Source organism: Microtus oregoni, unplaced genomic scaffold, assembly GCF_018167655.1.
Source record: "Microtus oregoni isolate MIOR12 unplaced genomic scaffold, Mior012 000049F_ref0000343, whole genome shotgun sequence".
NCBI lineage: Eukaryota > Metazoa > Chordata > Mammalia > Rodentia > Cricetidae > Microtus > Microtus oregoni.
The window spans coordinates 2943100-2958391 of record NW_024543223.1 but is presented as its reverse complement, the minus strand read 5'-3'; the positions used below and the strand labels follow the sequence as shown (position 1 = coordinate 2958391).

Here is a 15292-nt window from a genome sequence, read left to right as displayed (position 1 = left end):
AAGAGGCTGGAACTAATGGGCCAGGCAGTGTTTAAAAAAATACAGTTTGTGTGTTGTTATTTCGGGTATAAAGCTAGCCGTGCAGGAGCCGGGGCCGCAGCCCACCACTCCCTCCTTCTACAGAAAGGTGTGAGCAGTGGACGACTGAGGAGACCTGCTATGGTGACCTTGGTTTGATATTAAACAGGAATAGTTCTAGAGGGAAATGAGAGCTGTGTGGAGACAGGCTGGTACCAGAGTCTCTGCTCACTCCCTGACCTCTGAGGGCAACCATCAGTGTGAGGCTGAAATCTCACTGCACTCCCTGACCTCTGAGGATGCTCTGGCTGGGGGACCAAGTCTCCATGCATTCTTTAAACTCAGAGGGGGACCAGTGGAGGAATACAAAGTCACAGTGTGCTCCCTCACCTGAGAGGACAACCATGAGTGAAGACTGAAGCTTTGACACATTTCCCTGATCTTAGAGGTGACCATAGGTGGGGAGCTAAGACTTGGTTCACTCCCTAACCTCAAAGGATAAACTAAAAGATCTAAAGTCTTAAACACTTAAAAGTCTTAAAGTCTTCAATACAGGGACAACCTTTATTTTGAGTTTAATAGCTGCATTTTTCTTGAGTTGAGATATGGTTATGTTGCCTAGGCTATCTTGAACTCTTGGACTCAAGTTTTCCTTCTATTTGGGCCTTTCTAGTACCTGAGAATATAAGCTCACACCTCTGTGCCTGGTTTTGGATATAATTTTTAATTGCTCAAGTGTGTGTGTGTATGTGTGTTTGTCCCATATCTGAATGCTAGCCACAATTAAGTTCACTTTCACTTTTTACCTGAAATTTTTCAAAGTTGTTATAGACAGATGTTTCTGTCCTGCCTGGTCCTGCAGCCATTCAGACCCAAAGAAACACACAGAGGCCTACATTAATTATAAACTAGTTGGTCTATTAGCTCAAGCTTTCTCATTAGCTAATTCTTACATCTTACATTAACCCATAATTCTTGTCTGTATTAGCAATATGGCTTAGTACCTTTTATCAGCAAGGCATTCTCATCTTGATTCTTCTGCATCTGGGTGATGGCTACAGACTGAGCCTTTCCTCTTCCCAGAATTCTCCTTTTCTGGTCACTCTGCCTATACTTCCTGCCTGGCTCCTGGCCAATCACCATTTTATTAAATCTTGAAAGTGGCAAATCTTTACAGAATACAAGACTATTGTCCCACGGGACTCCCCCCCCCCCTTTTTAAATAAAAACTCCAAATCTAATCTCCTTTGTTTAGCTTTCTTCCTGACCATTATCTATAACAACTTGTAACCAACACTCTAAACAAAGAAAAACATCCATAATCCATTTTTTGGGAATGTGGGCACAGTTTTTCAGGCTACTTCATGATAATTTGGGGCACTGATAATCTTATGGGGACCTAAAGAAAATTTATGATTATGGTCAAGTCCTGACAAATATTCCATGAGGCTTGATCATCTCAGCCAGCAGTCTTGAGGCTGTTCTAGATGTAGAACTCAGAGGAAACTACAACAGAGGTCCTCTGAAATATTGGATCATCTGGGCCATCAGCTCCTATCGGAGAATTTTTTCAGGAATTTTTTCAAGGAATTTTTTCCTTGATCAAACCTGATTTTTCTTAACCCAGAATGAATCCACCACCTCTCATTTCCTGTGGAAACAGAAGCAAAACCTCTTCTCCGAAGTAACATATCTTTTGACAAGTTTTGAAGTCAAGGTATTTTCAAAATATATATATTGGATTAATCCAGCAGCATTTATAATTAAATATCTTTTAGCAGCTGTTTCTCCTTCCTCAGCTGTCAAATGATTCAAAAACAATACAATTCTCTGTATTTATGTGGCTTTATTTTACTCTATTTTTTATTTTTAAATTTTTGAGACAGGGTTTCTCTGTGTATCTTTGACTGTCCTGGAACTCACTCTGTACACCAGGCTGTCCTTGAACTCAGAGAAATCCACCTGCCTCTGCCTCCCAAGTGCTTGGATTAAAGGTGTGTGCCACCACACCCAACTATTGTCTGTCTTTATTTTTTAAAGAACCTTATCCTTTTCCTTTTCTCTCTCAAGCCTATATATATTTTTAAACACACTGTAAACCATTTACAGGGTTGTTTTTTGTCTAAATCTATCCTTACTGTATATCTCTTTTTTTGACTACCTGAGTCTTTAATTTGCTAAGTGATTTGGCTAGGATTAAAGCTGTGGCTTTGACAGCTGGATCCACCCCATTTCTTAGCTTTTTGAGATTCTAGCTTCATGGTGGAGATACTGGCCAGAGTCAGGTTTATTGCCAAAACTCTGTGGAGTTTCAAGGTCCCTGCCACCACCAAGAAGCATGTTGTCAGCTATTCATAAACTCCATTTAAGAGCTTAGCGGCAGAGCCTCTTAAAAGAGCTGTGAGGTTTTTACAACTAAAACTGAGTCAGGAAGCCTCTTTTAAATGCTACAATCTTGCCTCTTGCAAATAGAGCCCACCAAAGAAAATGCTGCTATCAAGAAGCCATGCTTAGCTCTGTTCTTTTGTGTCTAGAATTACTTCCCAAGCTCTCTCAGTTTTATGTGGGTATAGTTGTGCATGTTGGTGATGCTGCTGCTCAGAAACTGAGACAATTAATTCAAAAAGCATTGCATGTAAACTCTCACCAATTACAAAAACCTTTTCTTGTCTTTTGCTTAGAATTGATTTAAGAGAATTGTAATTTGACAAATTGTGTGATAGTGTTGACCTGTTAATACTTTAGTTAAGATGTTAATGATTAGAAAATGATTAGAATTTGTGTAAGAAAAGTTTGACACTTTCACAGAGAAAAACACACATCTCAGACAAAATAATTTATTATAATATATACAGTTAATAATTGACAATGCCAAGAACTGAAACCAAAACCATCGAGAGTTCACATCGCCCTTTCCACCCACAAGCTTCAATCCTCCCCTTTCTCCTCTCAAGACCCACACCCTAGCGCCAAGCCCTCTGAGACAGCACTCTGCAGAAATCTGTGCTGTGCTGGCCCTGAGAAACTCCCCATTTTCCATCTCTCAGTCTAGGAAGGGGAAGGAGACAAGACCTCAAGCAAGTCTCTCCAGGTTTTCTTTCCTATACCACAAACCATCCATTGACCCTGGAGCCAGATCTAAGTCCAAGACTACTCAGCTCTTTTGTAGCTAGCTTAAAATCATTATACAAAAACATAGCTGCAATAGGATATTACAAAATAATTGAGATTTTTGCAAGGATGACTTTAATTCATTAATTTTAAGTTAAATGAAAGTTATTTTCCCATGGAAAACTAGCTCAACATCAACATTCTTCTTCCTGCTTAGCTCTAGGCAGCCAAGCAGTGCCACCTAGAGACAAGGGCATCAGCCTTAGTCTTGTCAGTGGGTGGTCACCAACCGGGACACCTTAAAAGGCAACCAGTGTGGGCATGGGAACACACGGGAAAGAGGACCTTGGGCTAATCAGGTCAATGGTTCCTGGGAAGGTGCACTGTGACTGGATGGCATATGTCCCTGCAGGAGCATTTGCTCTCTCCTGTCACACAGTGTCAACTTCTAAGAACATATTTCATGTCAACATCAGCACCATGAGGCAGGGGCCACAAGGAAATGCAATGTTCTCCATACTGGCCATCGGAGGTATACTTTGTGCAGCCACAAAAATAATAAAATTAAATACAAACTAAGCAAGGACCAAGCAGGATCCATCAAAAATGCCATAGAATTACTGAAGTCAATGTGCACTCCTGAGCAGCTAAGACACTTAGTGGACAGCAAACACTGAGATGAGTAACAAACACAGGAGACACGCATTGGGCATTTCCTAAAGGCCAGAAAATTCCTGCTGCTCAAGATTGTCTGCACCCCCAACTGGTGTGAGCCCCCATACTGCAGATAAATACTGTCCCCTTGAGACCACCATTTTAAGAAACAAATTCCTAGGATAGGGTCTCTATCCTTAGCTTCTGGGTATTCATCCAATTGTAAAAATGATTTTCTTTATATTAGAAAAAAACTAAGGTATGAGTAATTGGGAAAAAGATTTCTTAACCATGAAGGAAGAGGAAACAGGTAGGAAAATGGCAGAAACTAGACTACAACTTTTTAAAAAAAATATTATTGAAGGATTTATAAACAGTAATTACAAGCTGGATGTACTGAGGCAGAGTAGCATGAGCCCACACAAGCTTCTGTGACTAAGTTGGACTTTTCCTAGACCTGAGTAAATTTCTCTTCTTAAACTCTAGGAGAGGCAGATATGTGTGCCACACTGGCTTCAAATGCAAAAGTTCACAGCAATGTAATTATTTCCTTCCAGCAACTCTAAAATCACAATATACATATTTAATCCCAATGGGAAAAATTTACAATTTCCCCAAACAACCACAGAATGGTCTAAAGGGAAATACAAAGCCAGCCTTGCCAAGTCTACACCAGAAGGCAGGACTCAAGCAAAGTAGGCATGGCAAAAGACAGCCACAGCCAATAGGATGATGCCGTTGATGTTCACCACTGTCCTCCACAAAGGCTTCTCAGAAGTGTCTGTCATCTTCATCTTCAAGGCTTCCTCCTCTTCCTTAGTCAGCTTTGGTCCTTTCTCCTGGTCCAGCCCACAGAACAGATCATATGCCTTCCTGAAGCATCCTTTCTCCTTTTGGGAAACTTCTGTTTCTACAAAAAGACATCAAAAGATTATTGGATACAAAGTCTAAAGCAGTGGTTCTCAGCTTTCCTAATGATGTGACTCTTTAATATAGTTCCTCATGCTGTGTTGACCCCCGACAATACAACTGTTTTCATTGCTACTTCATAAATGTAATTTTGCTATGAAATATAATGCAAATATCTGATATGCAGATGGTCTTAGATGGCCCCTGTGAAAGGGTTATTTGACCCCCAAAGTGGTCAAGACCCAAAGCTTGAGAACCACTGAGCTAAAGGAACTAGAAAGTTTCCTGGGAAGATGGAATACCACAAAGCATTTACATTCTGTAGAATAATCCTTCTCTTGTTTTCTGGAATGGAAATTGAATACAATTATGAGACAGGGTTGACTTGGAATCTGGCTTCTCATGGTCAACTAATCTGAGGTTTATCTCTTCCAGGACCAATAAAAATGGGCTTTGATTTAGAATAGTCAGGTAAGATAATAGATTATGAGAGGGACGTGCTAACAACGAGATGGACAACTGACTTAGGGAGAATACGGTAAACCCACCTCTGAAATCTAGGACCATATCCTTTTGCTATGCCACTGGAAGGCAGGGAAGCTGGCCTGACCCAGAGGAGAGCTGCCAGCACTTGCCTATACTAAGGTCTCACAACAGACCTAGCCTGAGGGAAGGGCCACTCTGACCAGGTCCTGATGCACGGTCACAGCAGTCAGTACCCGCCTGGCTCACAGCACGCAGGTGCACGTAAGTACTGCTCAACCAAGCCATGCGGTGGTGCCGACACCCAAAGTGGATGCTGGCAAGGGAGCAGATTCCCAGCTCAGAGGTCAGTTATGGCGCTGGAGACAGACAGGCGTAGTTTCAGATGCCAGCTCTGCCAGTGATCAGCTATGACATCCACCCTACTCTCTCTCTTTTTTTTATTGTGGTAGGGTAATTTGTTCTTTTTAAAAATTTTAGTCTGTGTGTTTCCATCATGTATTTTGATCCCATTCATTTCCCCATCCCTTTGCATCCACCCTTAACCCCTGCACAAAATTTAAGAGAAAAAGAAAAATAAATTAAATTTTAAAAGTGGGAAAAAATTAAAAAATCTCATCAAGGAAGCTGCTGTGTGACACCGTGAGTCATACCATGAACCCCTTTGTCCATAAAGCTTTACTGGAAGTGTTCATTGCACAGAGTCATTGGTCTGGTTCGAGGCCTCTGGTTTCTACCTCCCGATCTAGGCTGAACCTTGCTAGGGCTCCTCCTGGATATCCTGCTGTTGCCCTGTGTTGTGGAGATCCTGCGGCTTTGGGGTCTGCAGGTCAGGTCCCTTCCCCAGATCCCACTCTATGTGTTAGCACCGTGTTCAGAGACTACTGATGGGCACATCCTGCTTTTTATAAGCAGATTAATATGTTTTGCTTTTTTGGGGTGGGAAATGGAGGCTCAATACGTGGCCAGACTGGCCTCCCGACTCCTGGATTATGGGTGTGTGCCACCATTCCTAGCTCACACACTTATTTTTGGAGCTTTAGTGGCCAAGTACATACGTGTCTCAGAACTCTGAAGTGAGGTGACGAGGCCACGTGGTCCCTGGGCTCACGGTGAGCTTGACATCTACTGGGTCTGCAGCTAGGAGTCTTTGTGTCTGATGCCAGACTCGTAACTTTCTCTGCTTCAGCTAGTGCTGTCTTCAGGACCAACCTTCCATTTCAGTACCAGATAAAGCACATGGACTTGCGTACTTAACCTTCCCATACTTCTGCATACCATACACACGCATACCCATGTGTGTTTCTCTTCCACATAGAAAAAGTTGCAACACAAAGTTGAAGACAGACTTAATTTAAAGACTAAGCCTGGGGCTAGAGTGGAGGAGCTCAGACATAGAGCACTCTCTTTGCAGCATGCTAAGTCTAAGTAAGGCTTGATCCCCAGAACTGAAAAAAAAATCACAAAGCATAAGTCTATCGACACTAAGCATCATGTTAAGCATCCAAAGGGACTAGATTTTCTAACCTAAAGTGGAAAGACATAAGATGCCAAGAGCCTCTGGCCCATACTCTGGTGTCATCGGAAATGGACATAGCTCTGCGTACATCTCTGTCTCAGATCATAGGCTATACCAGTAAAGCCCTAATCCCCCCACTTGACTGTGCTCCACATCAAGAACAAATTATTCTTCATTCCCTGATTCACTGAGTTCTGCAAAATCTGAGGAGCAAGGCAGCTGAGAGGGTTTCCCAGTGTTGCCCATTTGGTGAGCTTCTTCAGTGCGTATCCGCACCTGTCTTCCACCATCCTTCCCTAGTCCCTGAGAAGAGATGTGAGCATTGACAAAGGCATTTGCTGAAGACTTCAACAAGTGGCTTAGGAACACACCTATTTCAATTGTATCCTTGGGGTCCTCCTGGAAGTCCTCATCTCCTGCATCCAGGTCAATTCGTTCTTCCTTGCTGTTGCGAAGACTCCAACACAGACGGTATAGCTGTGGAAAAAGCAGAACAGATTACCAGAAAGATCGAACAGTGCCTTGGGCCAAGAATTTGGGGAAACGAAGTGGTATAGGACAATTGTCACTATTCTGTCAATTAAATTTAAATAAATGCTGATTGGCCAATAGCCTGGCAGGAAGTATAGGCAGGACAACCAGACATGAAGTAGAGGCATGTCAAGGAGAACAGGAAAATTCTGGGAAGAAGGAAGCCCATTTCTCTGCAGTCCTGGCCCAGCCACAGAAAAAGCAAGATGTGACTGCCTTACTGAAAAAGGTACTGAGCCATGTGGCTAACAGAGATAAGAACTATGGGCTATATAAGTTATAAAGTTAATAAGAAACCTGAGCTAATGGGCCAATCCGTTTATAACTAATGTAGACCTCTGTGTGATTTCTTTGGGACTTAACGACTTTGGAAACCAGGCAGGACAGAAACCTTGAACAACAGAAAAGTATGAATCAAAAAAGGAAATGAATATGGCCTTGCCATACCAAGAAATCATGGATCACTCTCCCACTGAAATCCCACATAATATATGCAGCATAATCTAGGGAGAGGCTAAGAGGCTGCTTCAACTCATCCCTAAAGGAGGCATCTGCATCACCTCCAAGGCTCAGGGAGAATCACAGGAGAGAAGGGAAAAAATGAAGGAGACCAGATGGGGAGGAGCGTGGGAGCAGCGACATTCAGGACCTCACTGTACCAGTGACCTGCACAAGATAGGGTTGTCACCATTTCCTCCTGCATGGGGAAGCCACTCAGGAGACCCCACCCCACGCTGAGGGCCTGTGGACAATTAAAGACTGCTGAAGAGGAAGTGACATTTTCTCCAGTGGGGTAGCCAGTGACAAGCTCCCGGGTTCTGGAGGATTCCCTGCTCACTCTCATGCAAGCAGTCATAATTAAACTCTGAGCCAAAGTAAGAGGGGGCTTGTTGGAAAGGAAAGTTTCAGGAGAGACATGGGATGAGATGATAATGGACAGTGTAAATGACCAAATTCAGTATGTTCATATATGAAAGTATCAAAGAAGTACAATAATATTAGTAGTAAAAAAATTAAAAACAAAAATAAAGGGCAAAGTGAATTAAAAATACAATAAATTTAAACATGCTGGGCCAGTGAGACAGCTCCGTGAATAAAGGAGCATACTGTCAAACATGAAGCCTCGAGTTCAATCCTGAGGATCTGCTGAATAGAAGAGGACAAGCACCTCATGTGAGTTTTCCTCTGCCCTTCATGTGTGCACTGCAGCATGCAGGTGCCCACACATGCATGATCACACATGTACAAAATACATAGACACAATGGAGCTTTTATGTTTTTAAAATTAAAAATCTCATGAAAAGAGACTACCTGAAACATACATGTTTGATGTGTAAATGAATTCACTTTTCTCTGATAATTAAATTTGTTTCTTTCAGCACTGCTACTAAGAAAAAGGACTAGAAGTCATTTATGCAAACCAGCATTGTAATGTCTTATTATTGAATACTGTCACATTATGAAAATAAGACCTACAAACATGGGCCCTGTCAACACAGAGTAGAGCAGGGGCAGTTTCTACTGATACAATTTGGAATTTGAAGTAAGAATTTGTAAAATTCCGTGAGAACCAATGCCATACATCTACCCCAGTCATGCCTTTTGTGGAATGCCTTGATTTTTCTACTTCACAAGTGGTGTGGGAAGTTCGTCTGTATATATGTTGCCCTTATTGGTTAGTGAATAAAGAAATCGCTTTAACCTGTGATAGAGCAGAATAGAACTAGACGGGAAAACTAAATTGAATGCTGGGAGAAAGTAGGCAGACTCAGGAGCAGCCATGTAGTCGCTGGAGGAGATGGACATACCCCGGAACCTTACCAGTAAACCCCAAGCCTCATGATAAAATATAAAATAATAGAAATGGATTAATTTAAATATGTCTCCTTTAGAAAAAAGTCAAAAAGTAAGCTATAGTTTAAGTTTCCCTGAGTGGAAGATTTTTGTAATTAGGCATGTGTGTTGCAGGACTTCTGGACATTTGGCCATGGTATTTTCACATGAAATATACAACTTCTCATTTTGGACAAGGACTTCTGATCTAGAGTATTATGCTGCCTGTCAAGTGACCTCACTTCCCTTTGTAGGCATTACTCAGGAAGCTGAGTCTTCTGGAAAGCCCCAGGCTGAAGTCTGGGCTGTAAGGGCTTGGACCAGACAGTGCTGAGACAGCAAGCATCCCATGTTTCCCATCCTGAATCCTTCTACATGAAAACATTGACCAGCTGGAGCTATCTCAGCCCTGTAAAGTGTGAGCTGCTCAGCGGGGTGCTGCAGCAAGGACTGTGGGACACAGGCAGGAAAGGTCTCGAATGGATGGATACTCACGTGCACATCTGGAATGGGCTTGGTGAGGAAGGAGATGGCCAAGACGACGATGAGAGTGATAGCAAAGAGAATGATGGCAAAGTATAGATAGTGCACCCCACAAATGATGGTGGGACAGTTGCTAGGTTCCATGCAGCTCCCGGTTCCATAGGCAAACTCAGTAATCATGCGGGAGATTCCAATCAAGAAGCCTAGAATCAGTCCCCAGAAGGCTCCCTGCAAAAGAAAACTCTGGGTTAATTGTGTTGAAACAAGAAAGCAACTGGTGTTCTCAGAAGCCAGAGATGAAGAAACAGGAGAGAAGGCTCCTCCGAGCCATCTGCAGCCAGGACACTAAAATCAGATCTGGGCCAGAACTGTTAAGTAGCACTTTTCATAAGTCTGTCTTTTCTGTTTCAACAACATGATATCCTGTATCATAAAAAAAAAATCAAAATATAATGGGTTCAAATATTTACTGGTTGGTATAGACTATTAACAGTGCATATTCATTCAAAACCTTCCTCCTAACAGAAAAGCTAGTTTGAGGGTGAAGGGTGTAGTTCAGTGGTTGAGTGTTGGACTAGAAGTGTGAGGCCATGGACTCAATCCTCAGGATCACAAAAACCAGAGCAGCAATAATTTGAGCCTGCATACTTTCAGCTGATGTCCTCAGAAGATTCCCAAGTCTTGCATATTCCAATACAAGGTAAACACTTGCAATTTAGCTTCTCCGAAGACATTATTAAAAAACACTAAATTAAGTCTTTGAGAAATGAAGAAGAAAGGAACTTTTCCATAAAATAAAGAGCATTTCCAGCAACCCACAGATCCTTCTTGCATCACATCTGGCCTCTCTACCCTGACAGATGTCCCACACCTTTCTCCAGGGTCTAACCCAGTAAGTCTCTCTGACTCATTCATGCCTTCTCTTCAACCACCTGATCTATCCCAGGACCACACATTCATTACCCCTGTCTAATCTTGCCTCCTCTGCCTGCATCCAAACCAATCTCTGACTTCCACCAGGTCCCTTTTGCACAGCAGCCAACCCCTGCACCCAGCCAATAGCCACTATCCTTCTCCAGGATTCATTTCAATGAGACTACTTGACACTCCCCATATACACACTTTCCCCCAACCTGCCAAATCTGCTCCTGACCCCATAGACACTGCCTCAGCCTAGTCTTCACTAAAACCAATTCTAGGCTTCTGCCAGACTCTACCTACCTGCTTTCAACCCACAGACCCCTCCCACACCATATCCAACCTTTCCATGTGGCCAGATCTACCCATGTGTTCCAGTTTAGACCAGGAGGCACATCCTAGACCACTGCAGTCCCCTCTGTCCATCTGACCTACTCAAGCCATTGCCTTCAGGCCCAACCAACAGGCACATGCTCTCCTCTGTCCAACCTGCTCTGTCCACATCAGAACTAACTACAGAAGCCCATACACCAGTTCATCACAAAAATACAAACGATATGAAAGATTGAGCCAGTAATTTCTATCCTACAACCATTGTTTCTATAGAAAGATTCACCAGTGAGAGTTACCCAGATGAGTCCCAGGATACAGAATTGAAAAGAACAATCATAACTTCAGCAAAGAATTCAAGTTTAAAGAAGACACAAGCAGTTCAATGAAACGAAGGAGAATACACACCTGCGCGGTGCTCAAGAAAACGCAAACCTAAGGCTGATGGGAACGACAGAGACAATCGGGATGTGAGAACAGAATTCAGTGAGGAGACAGAAGCCCTGAGGACTGAAGATGAAACGTGACCACAGAACTGAAAACCCAACACCTCAACTAGGAACCTCACAGGGAAGGCTCACGAGTACAGCGAATCAAGCAGAAGACAGGATATCAGGACTCGAAGAGTAAGCAGAGGATCTAGCCCAATTAAGCAAGGACTATGACCCTGAAGAAGAAAACAACACAGGAAATAGTTAGATCCTAGCAGAACACTTTCTCCACACCCATATGGATACAAGGAGCACGGAGGACAGAAATAGACCAGCAAAGAAGGTCCCCACAGCATAGCAGGGTAAAACACCAAGTGACAGAACAAAGACACAGTGTGGCCCTCATCTCTAACTCACACCCCGTGCAACACCACATGACTTAACTTGTCAAAGAGCAAGGGAGGGGACGCTGTCTGGTCACAGTTTCTGTCACCCTCCATCCCATAGGAGACACCTCTGTTCTATTTATTCCTCTTTTGGTAACCAGGGCCTATACCTTTTCAAGTTTAGGAAGGAAATGTAAGCAAAGCATTTCAGAGACCAAAATCAAAGAAAAGAAAACTAAGTGCCTAAATGGTTAAAAAGACTGGATGGAAAATGTACACTATTAGTTGGGACCTTATAACAAGGACGGGGGAGGGGTCAGAGAGAAAGTAGATCTGATACTAACTCCTGAGGGGCCCTTGGGATTCCTTGAGGTGTACCCTGCCAAACTTCTAACTGTACATCACTTCTGTCTAAGATCTCTGGAAAACAGAATCCTTCTCATAGAGAATTTGAAAACCCCCATAAGCCACTGCTGCAGCACACGGGCTTTTCAGGAGCTTCTAGAACGATACCTACTGGTTCATTGACTCTCTTGCAGAAAACAGCAAGCAGGAAGACAGCTGCGATGGGTGGCCCCAAGTAACTGGTGATAGACTGGATGTAGTCAAAGAGCTGTCCACTCTGAGCCGACTGCACGATAGGCACCCAGGCGATGCTGATGGCGATCAGCACGAGGATGAACAACCTGAAATCAGAGCCCACAGTAGCACATCAGTGTTGTACATGAACAAATACGTACCAATAATATGTAAACATATGCACGTACCTACATATAGAAGTCACCAGCAAATATATACTTACATGTGTATTATATAAATAAAAACATATTTCACACTACCTCTGTGAAGCAAAATAAGCAAATTCATTCTGGAGGCTTCTTTCTTGCTCTGCTTACCTGAAAGTCATCTGTGTCTATGAATAACTGAAACTCATTTGACTTTCAGGGGCAGCTTGGCAAAGTGATCTAATGCAAGAAAATCTCACTTTGAGAAGAGTCAAAGTGTAGGTGCTCAACTGTTTCAATGTAAAATGAAATGCCAGGGCTGGGGTCTAGCTCGGTGGTGCAGTACTTGCCCAGAATGTGAAAACCCCTGACTTCAATCCTCCAGTAGCTCAGAAAATAAAAGAACGTGTCCATACATGGCAACTATAACTGGGCACAGAGATAACTCCGATTATACCAAGTACCCGCCAATCTTGCCTAACCGCACTACGGTGGGTAGAACTCTCTGTGACCTTCAGCTCCCCTGGTACATGGTAGAGAGGAGGAAGCTGCATTTACCTTCCTGCAATCATGAGCTCCTTCTCGGATGCTCCCTTCCGGATCTTGGTGTAGACGTCCATGGTAAAGAGGGTGCTGGCGCTGTTGAAGATGGAGGTCAAAGAGCTCATGAGGGAGGCCATCATGACTGACAACATCAGGCCTCGGAGTCCTGAAAGAGAACGGGGTTTTGAGTGACATTCATCACCCTGACTCTGTTTCTTGTGCAGCAGTCTCCAAGGTCTGTTTGCCTTTAGAAACCATGACTGTGTCTCAAATTTCTCTCTCCAGAAAGAAGAGAAGTTTCAAGAAATGGACTGTAGCTTTACATTCTAAGACCACAGCAGGCAATGATTTGAGACAAGAGAAACATTGCAGACTTTTCAACTAAATGGTGGTGATGGTGGTGGTGAGTGTGGTGGTCAGGGCAGTGGCGGGTGTTCTCACCCGAGGGGACTACCGGAAGGACTCTCACCAAAGAGTCATGATACAGAAGAAGGATGTCTAAGCTGGACCGGAGAGAATGAAAAGACATCCACGAATGGGAGCCTAGAGAAACGAACAACTCTCATCTGGCAAAGCTGTAGCATAGAGTGTGGTGGCTGCTCTTGGTTGTCAGCTTGACTCACCTGGAATTAACTAAAACCCAAGCCACTGGGCACACCTGGGAGCAATTATTTTTCTTTATTAAATCATTTGAGGTAGAAAGACCCACCTTTAATCCAGATTTTTTGAGGTGGAAAGATTCACCTTTATTCTGGGCCACACATTCTGATGGCAGCCTGCATAAAGGACTTGGAAGAAGGATTCTTTTGCTGTTTCTCTGCTTGACATCACTCTCACTGGTAAACCTACTTCTTAGGGATTCTGGCATGTGATAAGACTAGCTGTGACACCTCAGCCTGCTATGGTCTTAGAACTACTAGACTCTGGAACTTTCTGTTAGAAGATAGTGATTGTTGGACTAGCTGGACCACAACCTGTTAGCCACACTAATAAATCACCTGGTAAAGGGAGTCTGTGACACAGACTGATGACCTACAGCAACACATGTTTTGGGTATTTCTTGGTGGTAGTGGTTGTTTGCTTATTTATTTGTTTTTTGGCTTTTTGAGACAGTTTCTCTCTTTGGAGCCTGTTCTGGAACTCACTCTGTAGACCAGGAAGGCCTTGAACTGACAGAGAGCCACCTGTCTCTGCCTCCTGAGTGCTGGGATTGAAGGTGTGCACAACCACTGCCCAGTTAAGATCTGTCTGAACTCTGCCCTACCCGACCCAAAATTATGGTATAGCAGACGTAGTAAGGCAAGAAAGGCAAACATAGGCAGGGAGAAAAGTGCATGATCGTTAGGAGACAAAATGGGCAGGACTGATGTGGATTAGTTGGGGAACACTTGCTGGCTGAAAAGCTGAAGCTACAAGAGGAAGCAAAAGAGGCAGCCTAAGAAGATGTGGAAAGGCAACAGGAAAGACTAACATGAACCCTAAGAGAAAGACTCAGAAAGGCAACTGACCAATGCCATTAAACGCAATTGAGTGACGTAAGACAAGGGACAGGAAGTGTCTGGTGGTCTAACACAGGGGATTGAGTAGTCACAGAAGCCAGGTGACAGACACAGTGTTTTGCTGTTTCGCACATGGCTTTTTATTGCTCACTGTTCCCTCTAGCACCATGTGCTAGGGTCTCATGAGCGCAGGGGTCCAGGGCCCGTTTGGAGAAGTCACACCCTGTTCCTGCCAAGACCAGTGTGACTGACGCTTATGGGAACCTTAACTAAATAGCAGCCAAGTTCAGGGGAGTGGTTAAATATATTTCCCCTCTTATATGATTGGACTACAAACGCTCTGCCCAAGGTTGTGCATAAAGCTCTGGAGAGAAATTTAAAAAGAAGTCTAGGCATGCTGGTGCAGCTCAGTAATCTGAGTACTAGGGAAGTTCAGACGAGAAGACTAACGCCAATTCAAGGCTAGCCTGGGCTATATAACGAGACTCTGCCTCAAGAGAAAACATGAATACATACATACATACATAAATATATACACACACACACACATACATACATGAATGAAAGGATGAAAGGCTGAGAAGGTGGCTCAGCAGGTAAGGTATTGGTTGCAGAAGCATGAGGACCTGAGTTCAGGCCCCCAGCATCTACATAAAGCCAGGAACTGTAGCTCATAGCTGTAACGCCAGAGCTGATGGGGAAGATGCAGATCCTGGGGCTGGGGCTCCCTAGTCAGCCAGTTTAGAAAAAACTGGGAGCTCCAAGTTCAGGGAGATAAGCATGTCTTAAAACAAAAATGCCATGTCTTAAAGCTCATGGGATGTCTTGGAAGACAGGGTAGGAAGATTATAAGACCCAAAGAACCAAAAAGTCTACTGCAAGACTGTCTCCTAGAAATGGCAGGGAAGTTTCATGCATA

At 43.5% G+C, this 15292-nt stretch overlaps 1 protein-coding gene across 2 annotated transcripts in view; it reads right to left on the bottom strand.

Annotated features, from left to right (window-relative positions):
- Positions 1-4346: 4346 nt before the first annotated feature.
- Positions 4347-15292, bottom strand: part of LOC121436431 (sodium/glucose cotransporter 1) — a 66783-nt gene continuing 55837 nt past the window's right edge. The window contains exons 11-15 of one of the 2 annotated variants that reach the window (XM_041636310.1): positions 12890-13040; positions 12124-12292; positions 9554-9769; positions 7066-7171; positions 4347-4687 (exon numbers count right to left, since the gene is read on the bottom strand). In XM_041636310.1, the coding sequence (XP_041492244.1) occupies positions 4470-4687; positions 7066-7171; positions 9554-9769; positions 12124-12292; positions 12890-13040 (860 nt within the window). In that variant the 3' untranslated portion in view covers positions 4347-4469. Of the gene's footprint in view, positions 4694-7065; positions 7172-9553; positions 9770-12123; positions 12293-12889; positions 13041-15292 lie in introns of both variants that reach the window. The other variant, XM_041636309.1, reaches the window with a different exon arrangement.